General features: G+C 43.5%; 1 protein-coding gene across 5 annotated transcripts in view; it reads right to left on the bottom strand.

Moving 5' to 3' along the window:
- GATAD2B (GATA zinc finger domain containing 2B) overlaps positions 1-23,964 on the bottom strand; it is a 119,246-nt gene that overhangs the window by 93,226 nt on the left and 2,056 nt on the right. For 2 of the 5 annotated variants that reach the window (XM_063662948.1, XM_063662966.1), the window contains exon 2: positions 2,423-2,541. The exons of 2 other annotated variants lie outside the window; for them this stretch is intronic. In XM_063662948.1, the coding sequence (XP_063519018.1) occupies positions 2,423-2,505 (83 nt within the window). In that variant the 5' untranslated portion in view covers positions 2,506-2,541. Of the gene's footprint in view, positions 1-2,422; positions 2,542-23,964 lie in introns of those variants that run through there. One more of the 5 variants, XM_063663022.1, reaches the window with a different exon arrangement.

Below are 23,964 nucleotides of genomic sequence, written 5' to 3'. Positions count from 1 at the left end.
ATATATGTTTCTATATTCAAATATTTCATTCCTTGAGCCTGGCACAGTGGCTCACGCCTGTAATCCCGATGCTTTGGAAGACCTAGACGAAAGGATGGCTTGAAGCTAGGAGTTCTAGACTGGCTCAAGCAACATAATGAGACCCTGTCTCGAAAAACAAACAGAAAAAAAAAAAAACCCCAGGCCAGGCATGGTGGCTAAAGCCTATAATTCTAGCACTCTGGGAGGCTGAGGCAGGCCAATCACTTGAGTCCAGGAGTCTGAGACCAGCCTATGCAACATGGTAAAACCCCATCTCTACAAAAAGTACAAAAAATTAGCCAGGTGTAGCAGCACATGCCTGTGGTCCCAGCTACTAGAGAGGCTAAGGAGAGAGAGGATTGCGAGAACCCAAAGTTCAAGCCTGTAGTGAGCTATGACTGCACCACTGCATTCCGGCCTGGGCAACAGAGTAACAGCCTGTCTCAAAAAAAAAAAAAAAAAAAAGAAAAAGAAAAGAAAAAAGAAATTATAATAAACTACAAAAATACCAATCCCAAATCACATAGCTCTGGTAGGTATTTAAAAGATTCAAATCTCGACTGGGCACAGTGGCTCACGCCTGTAATCCCAGCACTTCGGGAGGCCAAGGTGGGAGGATTGCTTGAGGCAAGAAGTTGGAGACCAGCCTAGCCAATACGGTGAAACCCCATCTCTACTAAACATACAAAAAAAAATTAGCCAGGTGTGCTGGTGCACGCCTGTAGTCCCAGCTACTCAGGAGGCTGAGGCACCAAAAAAGATAACCTTCCTACTCTGACCCTACTCTGAGCAAGTGAAAGCCTCCTAGTAAGTTCTAAATTCACTGAACAAAACCTAAATCTACTGAATAAAATAATCACCTTCACTGTAAAAGCAGAGAAATGAGATGAGGAGAAAGACAAGTGACCTATTAGAGCAAGAAAATCAGTCAGCAAAGAAATCTAACTTTTATTAGGAATTTGCCCTTACCTGCCTTAACATCTCCATTCCCTGAAAACAGTATGACCCTGCTGATGTAGCTGTGTTTGGCTCTCTGCCTCTGCCAATTAGAAGCTCAACTAGGAACCGTACATGCTCCTTACTCCTGAAGTTGCCCCTGATTTTTAAAAATTGTGAGGACAAGAAATCAGATTATCAAAACTTTTACACTTAGACTAAAAGTTGAGACATTTGAGGAACATTTCAAAGAAGACAGTTTTTATCTTAAAATGTATACTCCAGCTGGGTGTGATGGTGCACACACCTGCAATTCCAGCTACTTGGGAAACTGAGGCTAGCGGATTGCTTGACCCAGGAGTTCGAAACTGCAGTGATCATGCCTGTGAATAGCCACTGCATTCCAGCCTGGGCAACATGGCAAGATCCTGTCTCTTAAAATAAAAATTTTAAAAAGCCTCCTTTGCCAGGCACAGTGTGGTTCACACCTGTAATCCCAGCACTTTGAGAGGCCAAGGTGGGCGGATCACCTGAGGTCAGGAGCTCGAGACCAGCGTGGCCAACATGGTGAAACCCCATTTCTACTAAAAATATAAAATAGCCGGGTGTGGTTGTACATGCCTGTAATCCCAGCAACTTGGGAGGCTGAGGCAGGAAAATTGCTTGAACCCGGGAGGTGGAGGTTGCAGTGGGCCCAAGATCACGCCATTGCACTCCAGCCTGGGTAACGACGACGAAACTCCATCTCAAAAAGGAAAAAAAAAAGCCCCCTTCTTCTCTTTCCAATAATTGGGCTGTAGTCACATGCCTGACAATCAAAATCCAAAGACAACTGTTTTTTTGAAAGGAAATGCTAATAAGGTATATAAGTGTTCCCAAAGGCACTTGAAGACAGACAGTTCTCACTGGTGGCCAGCCACACTACTTCTCTCAAGTTTAGATTTCAATTGAGTTGTTTTAGAAATTCTTATAGCCTGTTGGTGTGGTTGTAAACTGGTACAAATTTATGGAGAATAACTTAAAGTCTAACAAAATTGTAAACGTGCATACATTTGGTTCATTAATTACACTTCTAGAACTTTTACCTACAAATATACTTAAATGTGTAAAGATATACGTAGGATGTTTCACTGGAATACTGGTTATCATAGCACACGTATACACAAATTGCAAACACCCTAACTGTTCCTCAGAAGTGGACAGATTAGGTAAATTAAGGTATATCCATACAATGAAATATTATACAGTCACTAAAACAATGAGCTACAAATGTCATATATATATTCTTTTAAATTTTTTTCTTTTTTTACTGGGCGCAGTGGCTCATGCCTGTAATTCCAGCACTTTGGGAGGCCGAGGCAGGCGGATCACGAGGTCAGGAATTCTAGACAAATCTGGCCAACATGGTAAAACCCCATCTCTACTTAAAAAAATACAAAGATTAGCCGGACATGGTGGCACGCACCTGTAATCCCAGCTACTCAGGAGGCTTGAGGCAGGAGAACCGCTTGAACCAGGGAGGCGGAGGTTACAGTGAGCCGAGATCATGCCATTGCACTCCAGCCTGGGCAACAGAGACTCCGTCTCAAAAAAAAAAGAAAAGAAAAGAATAGCTTGAGTATCCAGTAATATGACCATTAATCTGGGACCAGAATTCATCTACATCACAGACTGGCAAGCTTATTTTCTTTTTCTTTATTTTTTTGAGACAGGGTCTTGCTCTGTCACCCAGGCTAGAGTACAGTGGTGTGATCACAGCTCACTGCAGCATCAACCTCTTGGGTTCAATCAACGCTTCCACCTTAGCCTCTCCCAAGTAGTTGCAACTACAGATGTGTGCCATCAAACCAGGCCCAGCAAGCCTTTTCTTTAGCCAGATAGTAAATATTTTAGGTTTTGGAGGCCTTAACATCTTTGTTGTGACTAGTAACTCTGACATTGTAGCAGCATGAAAACAACTACAGACAATATGGGAAAAAAATGAGCATAGTTATTTCCAATAAAACTTTACTTATAAACACTGAAATCTGAATTTCATGTAATTTTCACGTCACAAAATAATCTCTTGATTTTTTTTCAATCATTCAAAAATCATAAAAATCGGCCAGGCGTGGTGGTTTACACCTGTAATCCCAGAACTTTCGGAGGCCAAGGTGGGCGGATCACTTGAGGTCAGGAGTTTGAGACCAGCCTGGCCAACTTGGCAAAACCCCATCTCTACTAAAAATACAAAAATTAGCCAGGTGTGGTGGCCTGTGCCTGTAATTCAAGCTACTCAGGAGGCTGAGGCAGAAGAATCCCTTGAACCTGGAAGGCAGAGGTTGCAGTAAGCCGCGATAGTGCCACTGAACTCCAGCCTGGGCAACAGAGCAAAATTCTACCTCAAAAAAAAAAAAAAAGAAAAAATTTATATGTTTGTAATGTTATGGCTGAGGCACAAGAATCGTTGGAACCCAGGTGGAGACGTTGCAGTGAGCCAAGATCATGCCACTGCACTTCAGCCTGGGTGACAAAGCAAGGCTCTGTCTCTAAATAAATAAATAAAACTATCACATCTCCAAGGCAAAATGAGAATCAGGAACTTTAATAACAAGAGTGATGCGTAGAGTGGAAATGCATTAGAGTTAAATTTATTCAACATGAGACTTCATTGGACAACACCATTTTGATACTTCCATGAAAGTTAACTAGCTGATTGATTTTTCTTTGGTTAAAATGTCCAACTGCGCGCGGTGGCTCACACCTGCAATCCCAGCACTTTGAGAGGCCGAGGCAGGTGGATCACCTGAGGTCAGGAATTTGAGACCAGCCTGGCCAACATGGTGAAACCCATCTCTACTAAAAACACAAAAATTAGCTGGGCATGGTGGCAGGCACCTGTAATCCCAGCTACTTGAGAGACTGAGGCAGGAGAATCACTTGAACCCAGGAGGTAGAGGCTGCAGTGAGCCGAGATCACGCCACTGCACTCCAGCCTGGAAGACAGAGCAAAAATCTTGCTAAAAATAAATAAATAAATAAATAAATAAAAATAAATAAATAAATAAAATGGCCCTGGGGTCTATAGCCATACCACCCTGAACATGCCCGGTCCTGTCTAAAACGGCCTTGGGGCAACAGGGACAATCAGGAGGAGAGCAGGGGCCAACCAGACTCTGTCTCAAAAATAAATAAATAAATAAATAAATAAATAAATAAATATAAAATAAAATGGCCCTGGGGTCTACAGCCATACCACCCTGAACATGCCCGGTACTGTCTAAAATGGCCTTGGGGCAACAGGGACAATCAGGAGGAGAGCAGGGGCCAATCAGACTCCGTCTAAAAAAAAAAAAAAAAAAGGCTGGGCACGGTGGCTCACACCTGTAATCCCAGCACTTTGGGAGGCTGAGGCAGGCAGATCACCTGAGGTCAGAAGTTCAAGACCAGCCTGACCAACATGGAGAAACCCTATCTCTACTAAACATACAAAATTAGCTGGGCATGGTGGCACATGCCTGTAATCTCAGCTACTCAGGAAGGCTGAGGCAGGAGAATCACTTGAACCCGGGAGGCGGAGGTTGCGGTGAGTCAAGATTGCGCCACTGCGCTCCAGCCTGGGCAACAAGAGCAAAACTCTGTCTCAAAAAAAAAAAAAAGAATTTTCAATATTTGGTAAGCCTATCATACTTACAGCCAAGGTGTAAAAAGTGCTGAATGAGGGTATAATTCCTACTTAAGGGGCACTTGTTCCTAATATGCAAGTTACTTAATTTATAAACATATTATAGCTAGTATTATAATTATTTTATTCCATTTTTTTGAGACAGGGTCTCACTCTGTCACCCAGGCTGGAGTGAAGTGGCTCAAACATGCCTCAATGCAGCCTCGACCTCCCGGGCTCAAGGGATTCTCTTACGTCAGCCTCCTGTGTAGCTGGGACCACAGGCACATACCACCATACCCTGCTAATTTTTCTTATATTTTTTGTAATGGGGTCTCACTTTGTTGCCCACTCTGGTCTCGAACTCCTGGGCTCAAGCAGTCCTCCCACCTCAGCCTCCCAAAGTCTTAGGATTACATGTGTGAGCCACCAAGCCCAGCTGCAGTCTTTTAATACATGTAGTCTTTAGTCTACTGACTGCACCTTCTTGTAATTTATCTTCATATCCTCTAACATACCTATGTTTATATCTTTTACATACCACTTTACATAGTAGGCATACAAGAAATGTTATGTGGAGGCCTTTGCAGTTTCCCACAACCAGCAGATTTAAGTGGTTACAGCCGGGTGCGGTGGCGCACGCCTATAATCCCAGCACTTTGGGAGGCCGAGGCGGGCGGATCACGAGGTCAGGAGATAGAGACCATCCTGGCTAACACGGTGAAACCCAGTCTCTACTAAAAATACAAAAAAATTAGCCGGGCATGGTGGCGGGCGCCTGTAGTCCCAGCTACTCGGGAGGCTGAGGCAGGAGAATGGAGTGAAACCGGGAGGTGGCACTTGCAGTGAACCGAGATCGCGCCACTGCACTCCAGCCTGGGCGACAGAGCGAGACTCCGTCTCAAAAAAAAAAAAAGTGGATACAAAGTAAGCAGCTCTGACAGGCAGGACAAGAGACCAGACCCAAGTTTTCTCTCTATCAGAATAATTAACTATCATTTTTCAAGACAATAGGCCTAAGACAGAGAAAAGCATCTGGGATCTTTACTCCAGAAAAATAAACTCATATTGCTCAGAGCCCTGGATTTTCTGCCATAGTTTGAGATTCAGGATTACAGAGGAAATTATAAAATAAGACTTCATGAACTAGGCAATCAGCATTCCTAAACTAAGTTTAAATACTTTAAAGTACTTTTAAGTTCGAGTACTAGTAGTACTCAAATTGTTCAATGTTAACAAAATAATAGCGATGAAAATCATTAAATAGCAGAATTGTAAGCAATAGGAAAAGTACAGAATTTCCGTTAACAGGACATATTACAATATACCTAAATATTCTTTACCATATGCCTAAATATTCTTTCCCAATAAAGTTCTAACATTGGCCAAGTGTGGGGCTCACACCTGTAATCCCTGCACTTCGAGAGGCTGAGGCGGGCAGACAGCTTGAGCCCAGGAGTTGAAAATCAGCATGGGCAATATGGCAAAATCCTCTCTCTACAAAAAATACAAAAAATTAGCTAGGCATGGTGGCACGCACATGTGGTCCCAGCTACTTCAGAGGTTAAAGTGGAACAATCACCTGAGTTCAGGAAGTGAAGGCTGCCGTGAGTTGTGACTGCACCACTGCACTCCAGCCTGGGCAACAGCATGAAACCTTGTCTTAAAAATAAATAGATATGCCAGGCCCGGTGGCTCACGCCTGTAATCCCAGCACTTTGGGAAGCTAAGGCGGGCGGATCACGAGGTCAGGAGTTCAAGACCAGTCTGGCCAACATGAAGAAACCTCAGTCTACTAAAAATACAAAAATTAGCCGGGCGTGGTGGCAGGCATCTGTAATTCCAGCTACTTGGAAGGCTGAGGCAGGAAAATCACTTGAAACTGGAAGGCAGAGGGTTCAGTGAGCCAAGACTACGCCACTACACTCCAGCCTGGGTGAAAGAGTGAAACTCCATCTCAAAAAAATAAATAAATAAATAAACATTTGCTTGTATATGTATAAAGAAACTCTAATACGATAGAAATGGAAAAACAGTGATGGCGTTTAAAACTAGGCAGTTAAAAGACAATGACAAGAAACTTTTCACTCTATATCTTAATTTTTTAAAATGTGAAAACAAACTTTAAAACAAGAAGAAAGTGCTCCAACCATAATGATTCATTTATAAGAGCAAAGATGTATGGAGCAACATAATTTCTTTTTTTTTTTTTTTTCCTTTGAGAGACAGAGTCTCGCTCTGTCACTCAGGCTGGAGTAGAGTGGCATGACCTCGTCTCACTGCAACCTCCACCTCCCGGGTTCAAGCAATTCTCCTGTCTCAGTTTCCCAAGAAGCTGGGACTATAGGCGTGTGCCACCAGGCCCAGCTAATTTTTTTTTTTTTCTCAGAGCCTCTTGCCCTGTCACCCAGGCTGGAGTGCAGTGGCACATCTCGGCTCACTGCAATCTCCGCCTCCCTGCTTCAAGCAATTCTCCTGCCTCACCCTCCCGAGCAGGTGGGATTACAGGCGCCTGCCACCACACCTGGCTAATTTTTCTATTTTTAGTAGAGACAGGGTTTCACTGTATTGGTCAGGCTGGTCTCGAACTCCTGACCTCAGGTATCTGCCTGGCTTGGCCTCCCAAAGCGCTGGGATTACATGCATGAGCCACCGCCCTGGCCCTAATTTTTGTCTTCTTTAGTAGACACGGGGTTTCACTATATGTTGGCCAGGCTGGTCTCGAACTCCTGACCTCAGGTGATCTGCCTGCCACAGCTTCCCAAAGTGCTGGGGTTACAGGCATGAGCCACTGCACCCGGCCAAGAGCAACACAATTTCTAACACATAAAGAAAAATACCCAGCCTGGCCAATATGGTGAAACTCCGTCTCTAATAAAAATACAAACAATTAGCCAGGCGTGGTGGCAGGCGCCTTGTAGTCTCAGCTGCTTGGGAGGCTGAGACAGGGAGAATTTCTTGAACCCGGGAGGCGGAGGTTGCAGTCAGCAGAGATCACGCCACTGCACTCCAGCCTGGGTGACAGAGCCCGACTCCGTCTCAAAAAATAAGAAAAATACAGTGATCCAAGGGCCTAGGTGAAATAAAAACTATCTATAACTGAGCAGAATCCCATTCAGATTTGTAGCCCAAAGTAAAAAACTATGTGAAAAGAAAAACCCATCCTAAAATTCATATGGCATCTCAAGGAAGCCCAAACAGCCAAAACAATTTTGGAAAAAAAAAAAAAAAAAAAAAAAAACAAAGTCAGACAACTCATTCTTCCTGATTCCAAAACTTACTATGTAACTACAGTAATCAAAACAGTGTGGTAGCCCGGCATAGTGGCACCTGCCTGTAATCCCAGCTACTCAGGAGGCTGAGCCCAGGAGTTTGAAACCATGCCTGGGCAACATAGCAAGAACCAGTCTCTCAAAAAAAAAAAACAAAAAAACAAAAAAAAAAACAAACAAGCCAGGTGCAGTAGCTCACACCTGTAATCCCAGCACTTTGGGAGGCCGAGGTAGGCAGATCACCTGAGGTCAAGAGTTCGAGACCAGCCTGGCCAACACGGTGAAACCCTATCTCTACTAAAAATACAAAAATTAGCTGGGCGTGGTGGCACACATCTGTAATCCCAGCTACCAGGGAGGCTGAGACAGGAGAGTCGGAGGTTGCACTGGGCCGAGATCGCGCCACTGCACTCCAGCCTGGTAAAAGACGGAGGCTCCCTCTCAAAAACAAACAAACAAACAAACAAACAAAAAGCTCCCCCCCACCCCCCACACACATACACAAAACAGTGTGGGGTCGGGCGTGGTGGCTCATACCTGTAGTCTCAGCACTTGGAGAGCCAGAGGCTCTCTTGACCTCACTTGATTTGAGGTCAGGAGTTCGAGACCAGCCTGGCCAATATGGTGAAACCCCGTCTCTACTAAAAAATACAAAAATTAGCCAGGTGTGGTGGCGTGTGACTGTAGTCCCAGCTACTCCGGAGGCTGAAGCAGGAGAATCGCTTGAATCTGGGTGGCAGAGTTTGCAGTGAACCAAGATTGTGCCACTGCACTCCAGCCTGGGCGACAGAACCAGACTCTGTCTTAACAACAAAAAATTAACACAAAATATTGTTCTTTTACGAGTTGCTGTTAACACATTTACAGCAATACAAAAATGATACAATACAAAAAGTAAATTTAAAAAAATGAGAAAAAACACAATAAATGAAAGACTAAATAGAAGAGCTAAAACTCTTAGATGCTTCATGATGTTGGACTTGACAGTGATTTATTAGACACCAAAAGCACAGGCAAAAAAGGAAAAAAAAAAACAGATGAACTGGACTTCATCAAAATTAAATTTTTTGTGCATCAAAGGACACTACAGAGTGAAAGGGCAACCCACTGAATGAGAATCATATATGTGGATAATGGATTAAAATCCAGAATATACAAAGAACTCCTACAACTTAGAAACAAAAACAACAACAAAAACCCAATTAAAAACTAAGCAAAGGATCTGAATAGACATGTCTCCAAAGGAAATATACAAATAGCCAATAAGCACCTGAAAAGATGATCAACATCACTAATCTTAGGGAATTACAAATCAAAACCACAATGAGATACCACCTCACATCCACCAGAATTCCTATTCAAAAACAAACAAACAAAAAATAATAACAAGTGTTGGCAGGGATGTGGAGGGACTGGAACCTTTGTGCATTGCTGACAGAAATGTAAATGATACAGTTACTGTGGAAAACTGTAAAAATTACTCAAAAACAGAATTATCATGATCTAACAATTCCAATTCTGGATATATATCCTATACGCAAAACAATCGAAAGCAGGGACTCAAGCAGGTATCTGCCCAGTCATGTTCACAGCAGCCTTGTTTACAACAGCCAAAGGCGGAAACAATCCAGATATCCACCAACTGACGAATGGATAAACAAAATGAGGTATTTACATACAAAGGAATATTATTCAGCCTTAAAAAATGAAATTCTGATACATGCTACAACATGCATAAATCCTGAAGATATTTTCAGTGTAATAAGCCAGACACAAAAGGACAAATGCGGTATGATTTCATTTATATGAAGTACCTGAAGTAGTCAAATTCATAGAAACAAAGTAGAATGGCGACTGCCAGGAACTGGAGAGAGGGGAGAATGGGAGTTATAGTTCAATATGTACAAAGTTTCAGTTTGGGAAGATGAAAAAGTTCTGGAGATTCATGTTGGTGTTGCTTACACAACATCAATGTATTTAATGCCACTAAACTGTATACTTTAAAATGGTAATTTTTTTTTTTTTTTTTTTTGAGATGGAGTCTCCCTCTGTCACCCAGGTTGGGATGCAGTGGCGCGAGCTCAGCTCACTGCAACCTCTGCCACCCAGGTTCAAGCAATTCTCCTGTCTCAGTCTCCTGAGTAGCTGGGACTACAAACGCCTGCCACCACACCCAGCTAATTTTTTTTGTTGTTTGAGATGAGTTTCGCTCTGTCGCCCAGGCTGCAGTGCAGTGGCGTGATCTCGGCTCATTGCAACCTCCGCCTCCTGGGTTCAAGCGATTCTTCTGCCTCAGCCTCCCGAGTAGCTGGGATTACAGGCATGCGCCACCACGTCCAGCTAATTTTTGTATTTTTAGTAGAGACCGGGTTTCACCATGTTGCTAGGGCTGATCTCGTACTCCTGACCTCATGATCTGCCTGCCTCGGCCCCACAAAGTTCTGGGATTACAGGCGTGAGCCACCACGCCCAGCCTAAGATGGTAAATTTTATGTTATGTACATTTTAACACAAACACACACGCACACATGCACACATCTATGTGCCAGGTTTACCATTATCTTTTTTACAAGAATGACTAACAGGCTGGGTGCCATGGCTCATGCCTGTAATCTCACCACTTTGGGAGGCTGAGGTGGGAGGACTGCTTGAGCCTAGGAGTTTGAGACTAGCCTGGGCAACACAACAAGACCCCATCGCTATAAAATTTTAAAAAATGAAAAGTAAAACATGACTAATATTTACTGGATATTTACTATGTGCCAGGCACAGAGAAGTTAAGTAAAAGATCTTACAACTAACTAAACGGTGGAGCAGAAATTTGAACCCAGGACTTTTTGACTCTAGAAACATACTTTTTTTTTTTTTTTTTTTGAGACGGAGTTTCGCTCTTGTTGCCCAGGCTGGAATCCAATGTCGCAATCTCGCAACCTCCACCTCCCGGGTTCCAGCGATTCTCCTGCCTCAGCCTTCCCAGTAGCTGGGATTACAAGCATGTGCCACCATGCCCAGCTAATTTTATGCTTTTAGTAGAGACAGGGATTCTCCATATTGATCAGGCTGGTCTTGAACTCCTGACCTCAGGTGATCTGCCCACCTGGCCCTCCCAAAATGCTGGGATTACAGGTGTGAGCCACTGCACCCGGCCTAGAAACATACTTAAAAAAAAAAAAAAAAAAAGAAAGAAAGAAATAAGGTTGTGTTTTATCCCCAAGGCTGGAATGCAGTGGTGCAATCCTAGGTCACTGCAGCCTCTAACTCCTAAGCTCAAGCAATTCTCCTGCCTTGGTCTCCCAAAGTGCTCTGGAACACGGATTACATCTCAGCACTTTAGGAGGCCGAGGTAGGAGGACTGCTTGAGCCCAAGAGTTCAAGACCTGCCTGGACAACACAGCAAGATTACCATCCCCACAAAATTTATTTTAAAAATTAGCTGGGTATGGTGGCATGTGCCTGTGGTCTCAGCTACTTGGGAGACTAAGGTGCAAGGATCACTTGAGCCCAGGAAGTGAGGGCTGTAGTGAGCCATGATCACACAACTGCATTCCAGCCTGGGCAAGAGAGCAAAATCTTGTCTCATTAAAAATAATTTTTTTTTTTGAGATGGAGTCTTGCTCTGTCGCCCAGGCTGGAGTGCAGTGGCGCAATCTGGGCTCACTGCAACCTCCGTCTCCTGGGTTCACACCATTCTCCTGCCTCAGCCTCCAGAGTAGCCGGGACTACAGGCACCCACCACCATGCCAACTAATTTTTTGTATTTTTAGTAGAGATGGGGTTTCACTGTGGTCTCGATCTCCTGACCTCGTGATCCACCCGCCTTGGCCTCCTAAAGTGCTGGGATTACAGGCGTGAGCCACCGTGCCTGGCCACATTAAAAATAATTTTTAAGGCCAGGCACGATGGCTCATGCCTGTAATCCCAGCACTTTGGGAAGCCACGGCAGGCAGATCACAAGTCAAAAGATGAAGACCATCCTGGCCAACATGGTGAAACCTGTCTCTATTAATAATACAAAATTTGGCCAGGCGTGGTAGCTCACACCTATAATCCTAGCACTTTGGGAGACTGAGGTGGGCAGATCACAAGGTCAGGAGTTGGAGATCAGCCTGGCCAACATGGTGAAACCCTACCTTTACTAAAAATACAAAAAAAAAAAAAAAATTAGCTGGGTGTGGTGGCACGCGCCTGTAATCCCAGTTACTTGGGAGGCTGAGGCAGGAGAATCGCTTGAACCTGGGAGGCAGAGGTTGCAGTCAGCCGAGATCATGCCACTGCACTCCAGCCTGGGCAACAGAGCAAGACTCCATCTCAAAAAAAAAAAAAAAAAAATTAGCTGGGCATGGTGGCGCATGCCTGTAGCTCCAGCTACTCGGGAGGCTGAGGCAGGCAAAATGCTTGAACCCAAGAGGCGGAGGTTGCAGTGAGCCAAGACTGCGCCACTATACTCCAGCCTGGCAACAGAGCGAGACTCCGTCTCAAAATAATAATAATAATAATTTTTTAAAAAGTAATGTTATATGTATAGATATGTAAGCTTTCTAAAATACTGCCTAAAAATAAACAAGGAATTCATGGTGAATTGGTAAGCTGCTAGTGATTTTCACACACAGATTAGACAACCACTTGCCAAGTATGTATGTTCCCCAACTTACAATGGCTCAACTTAAAATTTTTCGACTTTACGATGGTGTGAAGGTGATACACATTCAGTAGAAACTGTACTTCAAGTACACATACAACCATTCTGGTTTACACCTTTGGTATAATATTCAATAAATTACATAAGATACCCAATACTTTATTACAAAATAGGCTTTGGGCTGGGTGCAGTGGCTCATCCCTGTAATCCCAGCACTTTGGGAGGCCAAGGTCGGTGGATCACCTGAGGTCAGGAGTTCAAGACCAGCCTGGCCAACATGGTGAATCCCCATTTCTACTAAAAATACAAAAATTAGCCGGACGTGGTGGCAAGCACCTGTAATTCCAGCTACTCAGGAGACTGAGGCAGAAGAATCACTTGAACCCAGGAGGCAGAGGTTGCAGTGAGCCGAGACTGCGCTACTGTGCTCTAGCCTGGGTGACAGAGCAAGACTCTGTGTCAAAATAAATAAATAAATACAATAAATAGATAAATAAATAAAATAGGCTTTACATTAGATAATTTTGTCCAACTGTAAGCTAACGTAAGCATTTCGAACACATTTAAGGTAAGCTAGGCTAAGCTGTGATGTTGAGTAGGTTAGCTGTATTAAATGCATTTCTGACTTAGGCTATTTTCAACTTACAATAAGTTTACAGGGACATAACCTCATCGTAAATCAAGGAGCATCTGTATATAGTACAAGAAAAGGTGTTCCCTACAGGTGAGAAGGTAGAGAAATATATCTCTAAAATATTTCGATTCATAGAAGCTTTAAGAGTATCAGTGAGAAATTCAAGCATATTCTCTGGAACACAGCTGTTCCAGGGAATAAAGTGAAAAAAGAGCAAAAGCTATTCTAGTTTAACCAGAGGAGGAAAGCTTTCAAGAAATTAAATGAAAAATATCCACTAAAAGTACCACCAATACTATTTTCTCATATCCAGCCACAAAAATTCAATTTATACACAACACTGAGAATGGCTGGTTTTTTTAAAGAAAGAGAGCAAGAGGAGAGAATGAAAGAGATACACATACACACAAATCAACAAAGTCTTCACAATAACTAACAAAAGAAAGAGCTAATGTGACACAGTTTAGGCAGCTCATTAAAGATTTACTAAGCAGTGCATCAACAAAATTAACAACAAATTAAAAATGCACAACTTCCGGGCCAAGTGTGGTGGCTCACGCCTGTAATCCCAGCACTTTGGGAGACTGAGGCGGGTGGATCGCCTGAGGTCAGGAGTTCGAGACCAGCCTGACCAACATGGTGAAACCCTGTCTCTACCAAAAATACAAAAAATTAGCCGGGCATGGTGGTAGGCGCCTGTAATCCCAGCTACTCGGGAGGCTGAGGCAGGAGAATCACTTGAACCCAGGAGGCGGAGGTTGCAGTGAGCAGAGATCGCGCCACTGCACTCCAGCCTGGGCAACAAGAGTGAAACTCCATCTCAAAAAAAAAAAAAAAAGAAAAAAGCCAACTTCCAAAGCCGCCTTCACTTAATTTATACACCTATAAAATAATGGGTAAAAATCTCACTGTCCTCCTCTAATAGCTCCCTGCACCATAACAGTATCCTTTATTCATCAGTCCTTTTATACCCTCAACACAACTGAATCTAAAACACAACACAAAAGTCACACATAAACTACAGACATTTTAATTTTTGTATTTTGATAAAACTTTATCATATTCTATTTTACTCTCCCTGTAATTATCAAGTATTCACGGAGCCAGAATAGAAGGTTTAATTTGGAAATTAAAAATGCCCAGATTCTAACCTTAGTTATACTCTCTGGTGATATCTACCCAATATATTTGACAAAGTTAGGAACTTACAGTATAATATTAGGTAGATTTAAAGGCTTTCATAGTACAAAGTCATGCAACAATCAAAATATTCATAAAGGGTGGTACCTATATATGTAAATTCATGAGTTCTCAAAAGAAATTGAAGAAATTTTTTTTCTTCACCAGCTCAGTTACAACTATCCTCCTGGGAATGCACTGAAGGTGAAGGCTAAGTTGGTTGAAGGCTAAGTTGGTTGACACAGCAAAAATCCGTCTCAAAATAAATAAGCAAAACTTTCAAATTCTCTATAACACTCAGGTGAGAAACTGAGAATTAATTACTATCTGAATTATAAAATAAGAGAATGACACAGTAACACATAAATTTATGCATGGACACTTATTAAAGGCCAAACTGTAGTGCACAGAAAGAATGTCATGCTATTCACATCAAATTTCACAGAACCTAATGGCACAATACTTCAAAGGTCTTCTGGCCAACCTGTCCACGGCAGTAGCAACACATGTGACCAACTGTTTCAATCCTTTTGATGGCAACACATCAATCTAGCCATGTAAATGTTAAAGAGTGATGGGAAAACCACCCCTCCTTACAAAATGTTACCCTATTAAGCAAATTTTTTCAATTTCTTTACTGGTAGATTAAAATTTCAAACTGCTAGATAAAAAGTTTGGAATCTAGGAGTGAACATCATTCAGATAAACCTTTACGCCTTTGTAAGACAGGACAGGCTGGGCACAGTGGCTCACACCTGTAATCCCAGCACTTTGGGAGGTCGAGGCAGGTGGATCACCTGAGGTCAGGAGTTCGAGACCAGCCTGGCCAACATGGTGAAACCCTGTCTCTACTAAAAATACAAAAATTAGCCAGGCGTGGTGGAGGGCACCTCCCAGCTATACGGGAGACTGAGGCAGGAGAATCGCTTGAATCCGGGAGGTAGAGGTTGCAGTGAGCCAAGATCGCGATACCGCACTCCAGCCTGGGCGAAAAGAGTGAGACTCCGTCTCCAAAAAAAAAAAAAATTGTGTTTTTAGTAGAGACAGGGTTTCACCACGCTGGCCAGGCTGGTCTGGAACTGCTGACCTCAGGTGATCCTCCCACCTCAGCCTCCCAAAGTGCTGGGATTGCAGGTGTGAGCCACCACACCCAGCCAGGACAAATTTCTTAAAGTTTTGTTTTAATTTCAGGACCTACATATAAACTTTTAAAGGACTGGAAAAAAAATAATCAAAGGTATTGTTCCTTTTCTCCTCTGATCCCCAGGCCTGTCTGCATGCCTCACAGAAGAGAAATAATGGTGAGTTTTACAGCTTTCTTAGTGTGATACTGCCATCTTTACAGAAAGCAAGGGTTTCCGCTCATTAACAAAATTGAAACCTTACTCTCCTGTTTCTAGCCTGTTAGATGAAAGGCAGGGGCACCAGCTCAGTTACAACTATCCTCCTGGGAATGCACTGAAGGTGAAGGCTAAGCTGGTTGAACTGCAACATTTGCCTTTGAATTCATGGAGGAAAAATGGCAGCCTTCATACCACTGATGTTTCTAAAAAATATCTAGCCTAAGCCGGGTGCCGTGGCTCATACCTGTAATCCCACCACTTTGGGAGGCCAAGGCAGGGAGATCACGAGGTCAGGAAATCGAGACCATCCTGGCTAACACAGTGAAACCCCGTCTCTATTAAAAATACCAAAAAAATTAGCCAGGCATGGTGGTGGGCACCTGTAGTCTCAGCTACTCAGGAGGCTGAGGCAGGAGAATGGCGTGAACCCAGGAGGCGGAGCTTGCAGTAAGCCAAGATCGTGCCACTGCACTCCAGCCTGGACGACAGAGCAAGACTCCGTCAAAAAAAAAAAAAAAAAAAAAAAAGAAGAAGAAGAAAAAAATTAGTCGAGTTACAAGGGGCTGGGCACAGTGGCTCACGCCTGTAATCCCATCACTCTGGGAGGCCAAGGCAGGGGGATCACAAGGTCAGGAGTTCGAGACCAGCCTGGCCAACACGGTGAAACCCCGGGTCCACTAAAAATACAAAAATTAGCTGGGCATGGTGGCAGGTGCCTGTAATCCCAGCTACTCGGGAGGCTGAGGCAGGAGAATCGTTTGAACCCGGGAGGCGGAGGCTGCAGTGAGCCGAGATCGTGCCATTGCACTCCAGCCCCCAGACTCTCTCTCTCAAAAAAAAAAAAGAGTTGTGAGGAAAGCTCAACTTGTGTAAACACATAATGATTAAAAATAATACAGTGCTTTACAGTTTATAAAGTACTTTTACATGCATTATCTTATTTGACTGACAAAGAAACCTAGCGAAATAGATAAAGCAGTTACTGATCCTCATTTCTAAGCTGAGAAAACTAAGGCTCAGAGACTTCAAGTGACTCAACCAAGGTCACACAGATGGTAAATGGCAGAACCAAGGCTCCAACCCTTGTTCTGTTCCCAAAACATAACAGAAGGGGCATTTCTAAATTTATGCTGCATTTTCTAAACCCATAGGAGTATTTATTCAGCAAATATTTTAAAATATTTTTTAGGTGACAGGCACCATGCTAGGCAATGGAAATACAATAGTAAAAAGACATGGCAAGGATGGGTGCAGTGGTTCACACCTGTAATCCCAACACCTTAGGAGGCCAAGGCAGGAGGACTACTTGAGGCCAGGAGTTCAAGACCTGCCTGGGCAAAACAGGGAGACCCCATCTCTACAAAAAATTAAAAAATTAGGCTTGGTGGTGCGTACCTGTGGTCTCAACTACTCAGGAGGCTGAAGCAGGACTGCTTGAGCTCAGGAGTTCAAGGTTACACTAAACTATGACTGTGCCATTGCATTCCAATCTGGGCAACAGAGCAAGGCTGTGTCTCAAAAGAAAAAAAAAAAAGGCCAGGAGCAGTGGCTCACGCCTGTAATCCCAACACTTTGGGAGGCCGAAGCAGATGGATCGCTGAGGCCACGAGTCTGAGACCAGCCTGGCCAACATGGCAAAACCCTGACTCTACTAAAAATACAAAAACTAGCCAGGTGTGGTGGCATGTGCCTATAATCCCAGCTACTCAGGAAGCTGAGGCGGGAGGATCACTTGAACCCGGGAGGCGGACATTGCAGTGAGCTGAGACCACGCCGCCGCACTCCAGCCTGGGCAAAAGAGCAAGACTCCATTTCAAGAAAAAGGCCAGGTGTGGTGGCTCACACCTGTAATCTCAGCACTTTGGGAAGTCGAGGTGGGTGGATCATTTGAGGTCAGGAGTTCAAGACCAGCCTGGCCAACATGGTGAAACCATGTCTCTACCAAAAAAAAAAAAAAAAAATTAGCCCAGTGTGGTGGCAGGTGCCTGCAGTCCCAGCTACTTGGGAGGCTGAGGCAGGAGAATCGCTTGAACCCGGGAGGTGAAGGTTGCAGTGAGCCGAGATCACACCACTGCACTCCAGCCTGGGCAACAGAGTGAGACTCTTGTCGCAAAAAAAAAAAAAAAAAAAAAAAAAAAAAAAAGGCACAGCATCATTTTGTTTTCAGGTTGCTTATAAACTACTAGGCATTTTGGGGAGAGGACAAATGATATTTAAAAATTATCACCCAAGTGTGGTGGCTCACACATGTAATCCCAGCACTTTGGGAGGCCAAGGTGGGAAGATCTCCTAAAGTCAGGAGTTCGAGACCAGCCTGGACAACACGACCAATGTGGTAAAACTCCATCGTCTCTACTAAAAACTACAAAAATTAGCCGGGCATGGCAGCAGGCACCTGTAATCCCAGCTACTTGGGAGGCTGAGGCAGGAGAATCGCATGAACTGGGAAGGCAGAGATTGCAGTGAGCTGAGATCGCGCCTTTGCACTCCAGCCTGGGTAACAGAGCAAAACTCCGTCTCCAAAAAAATAAAATAAAATAAATAGGCCAGGCACAGTGGCTCACGCCTGTAATCCTAGCACTTTGGGAGGCCAAGCTGGGCGGATCACAAGGTGAAGAGATCAAGACCAGCCTGGCCAACGCAGTGAAACCCCGTCTCTACTAAAAATACAAACATTAGCTGGGCACGGTGGCATGCTTGCAGTCCCAGCTACTCGGGAGGCTGCGGCAGGAGAATCACTTGAACCTGGGAGGCGGAGGTTGCAGTGAGCCAAGATCGCACCACTGCACTCTAGCCTAGGTGACAGAGTGAAACTCTATCTCAAAAAATAAATAAATAAATAAAAATAAAATTAATAAAAATTATGAGGGCAAAAAAGAAAATGTATCTAACTCTCTTTGGGCAAGTCAGGGAAGATTTCCCAGAAGAAGTGGCATTCTTTATGAGATTTAGAAGCTACCTGTAATTAAAAAGAACTGTATTTCAAAAATTAGCTGGGCAAAGTGGCACAGGCCTATAGACCCAGCTACTGAGGAGGCTGAGGTAGGAGGATCACTTGAACTCAGGAGGTGGAGGTTGCAGTGAGCCGAGATCGTGCCACTGTGCTCCATGGAGCCTGGGCAACAGAGCCAGACCTTGTCTATTAAAAAAACAAAACAAACAAACAAACCCACTGTATTTGCTCACACATCAACTATAAGGTACAGAAGTAGGGCTGGATAGGAAGGCAAACACCAACAACATAAAGGACCTTGAATACCACTCAAAGTTTACATTTTAATCTTTTAATAATTGGAAACTACTAAATACTTTTAAGATGAGGAAAGTAGAATAATCAGTAAGTGTTAGACTATTTTGAAGACACAATGATAGAGAGTTTACAAGAGAATAAGACATCCGGGTGCGCTGGCTCACGCCTGTAATCCCAGTACTTTGGGAAGCCCAGGTGGGCGGATCACTTGAGGTCAGGAGTTTGAGACCAGCCTGGGCAACATGGTGAAACCTCATCTCCACTAAAAATACAAAAATTATCTGGGTGTAGTGGCAGACACCTGTAATCCCAGCTACTCGGGAGGCTGAAGCAGAAGAATCACTTGAACCCAGGAGGTGGAGGATGCAGTGAGCTAAGATTGCACCACTGCACTCCAGTGACAGAGTGAGACTCCACCTCAAGAAAAAAAAAAAAAAAGAAAAAGAAAAAGAGAGTAAGACTATAAACAGATCTGTAAGCGATCAAGGCAATATCCCAAAATAAGAGCTGCTGAATGAGAACAGCAATGGAGACACAGAAAAAGCTAGATTCAGAAATATTTAGAAAGTAATAGGTAAGACAGAAGTGACAATGATGCTCACATTTCTGGTTTAGATGACTCAATGAATCACAGGGAAGAGATGATGTTGGAAATGTTGAGTTTGAGTACCAACTTGATACAAAGGTAGATACGTCTAGCACACAGTAGACAACTGGAAACAAAGGGCTGGAGTTTAGAAGAGAAATGATAATATATTGAATAGATATAAAGTTTTTTTCAATAATCAAGTGTATTTTACCATTTTAATGGGAAGGCAATAATTTCATCATTATTTGAATTATGCTTTAAAGTTCACAAAACATATTTATGCTTATATTTCATACTTTTGTTACATACAAACATGAGATTAGTATGACAGGTTATTTTTATTCCTATTGGATCAACAAACTTTTATTTATTTATTTATTTTTGAGACAGAGTCTCACTCTGTTGACCAGGCTAGAGTGCAGTGGTGCAATCTCAGCTCACTGCAACCTCTGCCTCCCGGGTTCAAGCTATTCTCTGCCTCAGCGTCCCAAGTAGCTGGGATTACAGGCACCCACCACCGTGTCTGGCTAATTTTTGTATTATTAGTAGAGATGGGGTTTCACCATTTTGGCCAGGCTGGTCTTGAACTCCTGACCTCGTGATCTATCTGCCTCAGCCTCCCAAAGTGCTAGGATTATAGGTGTGAGCCACCGCACCCGGCTTTTTTTTTTGGAAACTGAGTCACACGCTGTCACCCAGGCTGGAGTGCAATGGCGTGATCTCGGCTCACTGCAACCTCCACCTCCTGGGTTCAAGCAATTCTCTGCCTCAGCCTCCCAAGCAGCTGGGATTACAGGCACCCGCCACCATGTCTGGCTAATTTTTGTATTTTTAGTAGAGATGGGGTTTCACCATCTCGGCCAGGCTGGTCTTGAACTCCTGACCTCGTGATACACCCGCCACGGCCTCCCAAAGTGCTGGGATTTCAGGTGTAAGCCACCATGCCCCGCATATCTTTTTTTTTTTTTTGAAACTGAGTCTCACGCTATCACCCAGGCTGGAGTGCAATGGTGCAATCTCGGCTCACTGCAACCTCCACCTCCCAGGTTCAAGCTATTCGCCTGCCTCGGCCTCCCAAGTAGCTGGGATTACAGGTGCCCACCACCACGCCCAGCTAATTTTTGTATTTTTAGTAGACATGGGGTTTCACCATGTTGGCTAGGCTGGTCTCGAACTCCTGACCTCATGTGATCCGCCCGCCTCAGCCTCCCAAAGTGCTAGGATTACAGGCGTGAGCCACCAACCCCGGTCAACAAACATTTATTATTAACTACATACCAGGCACTGTACTAGGCACTAAACAAATTACCAAAACAAATCCATGCCTTCTAAGACCTACATTATAGAAACAGAACCAACAGGCAATAAATGTAACAAATAAATATACTATAAAGGTGTAAGTCCTGTGAAAAAGAAAATAGAGCAGGGAAGGGTAATTAAGCATGAGGGATGGGAACTGAATACAATTTTAAAGAGAGAAAGGATAAGACTTCATTAAAAAGGTGACATTTAAGCAAAGACGTTAAGGAGGTGAGGCAATCAGCCATTCTCTGTGGGGAAACCTAGCTGTTTTCCCACTAGAAGGAATCACTTGGTCTTAGGAACCTGCCAAGGTTCTAAGATAAAGAGTGTGACTGATCAGCATTCAAGGAGCAAGTCAATGTGGCTGGAATGGAGAGAGCAAGAGGGAAGATGACAGCTGATCAAAAATGGAAGAGGTTGGGAAGGGCAAACCATGTAAAGCCTCAAAGGCTATTGCAAGGACTGGCATTACTCTGTCTGCAAGAAATGAGAATTCAAGTAGCCTTACCCAAAATCAGTTGGCTAATAAATCGCAAAGCTAGAATTCAACCCAGGACTTCGAGGCTCTCCACAATCTGTGTTCCACTAGTCCAATCTGCCACATATTAGTTTATCCCCTCTCTTTCAGCAAGTTTGAGTTTAAATACTCTCAAAATGCTAACATTATAAAAATCCTCTGGGTAAGAGATGCACAAGCCTTCCAGTTAACATTTGCAATCCTCCACAATTATAATGAGAATTTATTAATCCTGGTGTCTAATCTAAATCCTACTAACATTCCAGCATATATTTTTAAAGATTATAAATTCCACTTTCCCTTGAAATGAGACAAGCCGAAGAAAACTTTGATCAAGAGACTTAAAGTATGACTCTCAGCTTTAGGTAACAGTAACCTGAATTTCTTTTTAAATGGATACTAAGGCCGGGCACAATGGCTCCATGCCTGTAATCCCAGCACTTTGGGAGTCTGAGGTGCGCAGATCACCTGAGGTCAGGAGTTCAAGACCAGCCTGGCCAACATGGTGAAACCCTGTCTCTACTAAAAATACAAAAATTAGCCAGGCATGGTGATAGGTGACTGTAATCCCAGCTACTTGGGAGGTTGAGGCAGGAGAATCGCTTGAACCCGAGAGGCAGAGGTTGCACTGAGCTGAGATCACACCACTGCACTCCAGCCTGGGCAACAAGAGCAAAATTTCATCTCAAAAAATATAAAATAAAATAAAACAAAATGGAACTAGCCAGGTGTGAAAAACAGTAAGAGAATGGCTCAGGAATATGGAATTGCTATAATTTCCCTTAATTTCTTTAGCAGTTTACTAGTTAATATTAATAACAATTAAGTTCACACATTGTCAAAGATGCTTCTGCAGTTACTATGATTCTTTGAGGTCTGGATTTGACCACTTCATATCTCAAAAGTAAGAAATGATGTGTTCCTAGTAATCTGCTGCTTTTGGTACTATAACCCAAAACTGTTGATAGTTTCTTGCCAGCTGATGGCAACTTAGGTAAATGGCAAAGGTAAGGGGGGTTTTGTGAGAGACAGCAAACATTACCAAGCCACCATCTAAATACCTCAGACAGGTTAAGCCCTAATGACCCTGGGACACTCCCTTCTTACTGGATGAATTCAAGCTATATAGGAATATTTCATACATCCACAAGGGAGAAGGTAAAAGATGGAACATGAGGAGGGGTCTGTTTCAAATCAGACCTATTCTTCAGAGGCTTTCATCACTGCTACACAAAGAAAGGAGGTTCCTGCTTCAAGGATTCTGGAGCCACCAAAATCCCCAACCAGGACCTACAGAAAAAGCTTCACAGAGATTACTGAGGATAAACCAAACAATATGGCTAATAGAAGATACACCACAAAATCCAGTCATTGTAACATAAACTGAACTTCCTTATATATCTTTTCCTAGGCTTAGCCAACAGCTGGAGAACTGCAACTCTGTGTGGTATTGTCTGATAGGTTGGATTTTTTCCCCAAGCAAGAGGTGGACAGCTTTATGACAGGACTAGATTTATAGTCAATCTGGGTGTGTGTCTTTACTTTTTCTTTCCCTCCAAACTACCTCAGAAAATGTCTGGCTACTGTGCCTTGATATGTAATAATGCAGGGCTTTAAGTACTGCAAAGGTCTGGAAAAGAATGTCCCTCAGTCCCAGTTATGGCTCAAATCTTACGATTTCTCTAGCAGTTGTTTTAATCGACCAAAGCTGGTTGGCTTTTCTCAATGAGTCAAGCAACGTGAGCCTTCTTAGTTAAGTGCAGAGGGGCTGCTTGTCAGCATGACTCCCAATGGGGTGGCTAACATGGAATATGCTCCAGAGTCTAGAAATCAGGACAGCACAGCTGCTGTTTTCCTCCACATGCACCTCCAGCTTGGTGGGTGAGGGAGGAAAGTAAGAAGAATCAGTAAATCGAAATAAGAGGAATGCTTTACATGCAACACACAAGACTCACTGCTTAAAGGTGAGATGAATTCAGAGGTCTCAACACAGGATAAGGATACCTTCACTGACACAACGGTCCCCAAAATTCAACCTGGAGGTCCAGCCTTGCCCGTCTGGCAAAAAAAGAGGAGAGGGGGGCGAAACCCCAAAATGGGAGACAGCATACAAGCTTTTGAAAGTACTTTAAGGTTGTGAGGCTCAGAACAAATTCCTCACACTTCCCTCTGCCACCACCCTGTGGCCCTATGCTAAGCACAGCAGTAAAAGTTACTGCCAGAATTTAGATTTGAAGGGCTGATCAGGGAACCTGGTTAACACTGTTCCTAGAAAAGTATTTGAATGCAGCCTATATTCAGACCCTACTAGGACTGCCTCTAAACAGGAAGTTAACAGACATCACATACGGTCAGGGAAGGCAAACCACAGTGTCATAAAGATGGATGCTGCTGTCAACTACAAATCACTCTCACCTCATGGAGAGTGTTCTCAAGCAAGGAATAATAGGCAGGACAAAAGTCTGTAAGCCTCACCTCTACTCAAACTGGGTCACTCAGCCTATAGATTCAGCCTTCTGATTCCTGCTGATTAGTATTTTTCTACCTTGTTCCATGATGACTATCACTGCCACTGGACTAAAAACTCTATTCCCTTAAAAAGTGAAGACAGCCCTACAATCAACTAGTTATTCATATAA

Source organism: Pongo pygmaeus, chromosome 1 (genome assembly GCF_028885625.2).
Source record: "Pongo pygmaeus isolate AG05252 chromosome 1, NHGRI_mPonPyg2-v2.0_pri, whole genome shotgun sequence".
Lineage (NCBI taxonomy): Eukaryota > Metazoa > Chordata > Mammalia > Primates > Hominidae > Pongo > Pongo pygmaeus.
The sequence above is the reverse complement of the archived record's forward strand: the minus strand, read 5'-3'. Positions and strand labels throughout refer to the sequence as shown.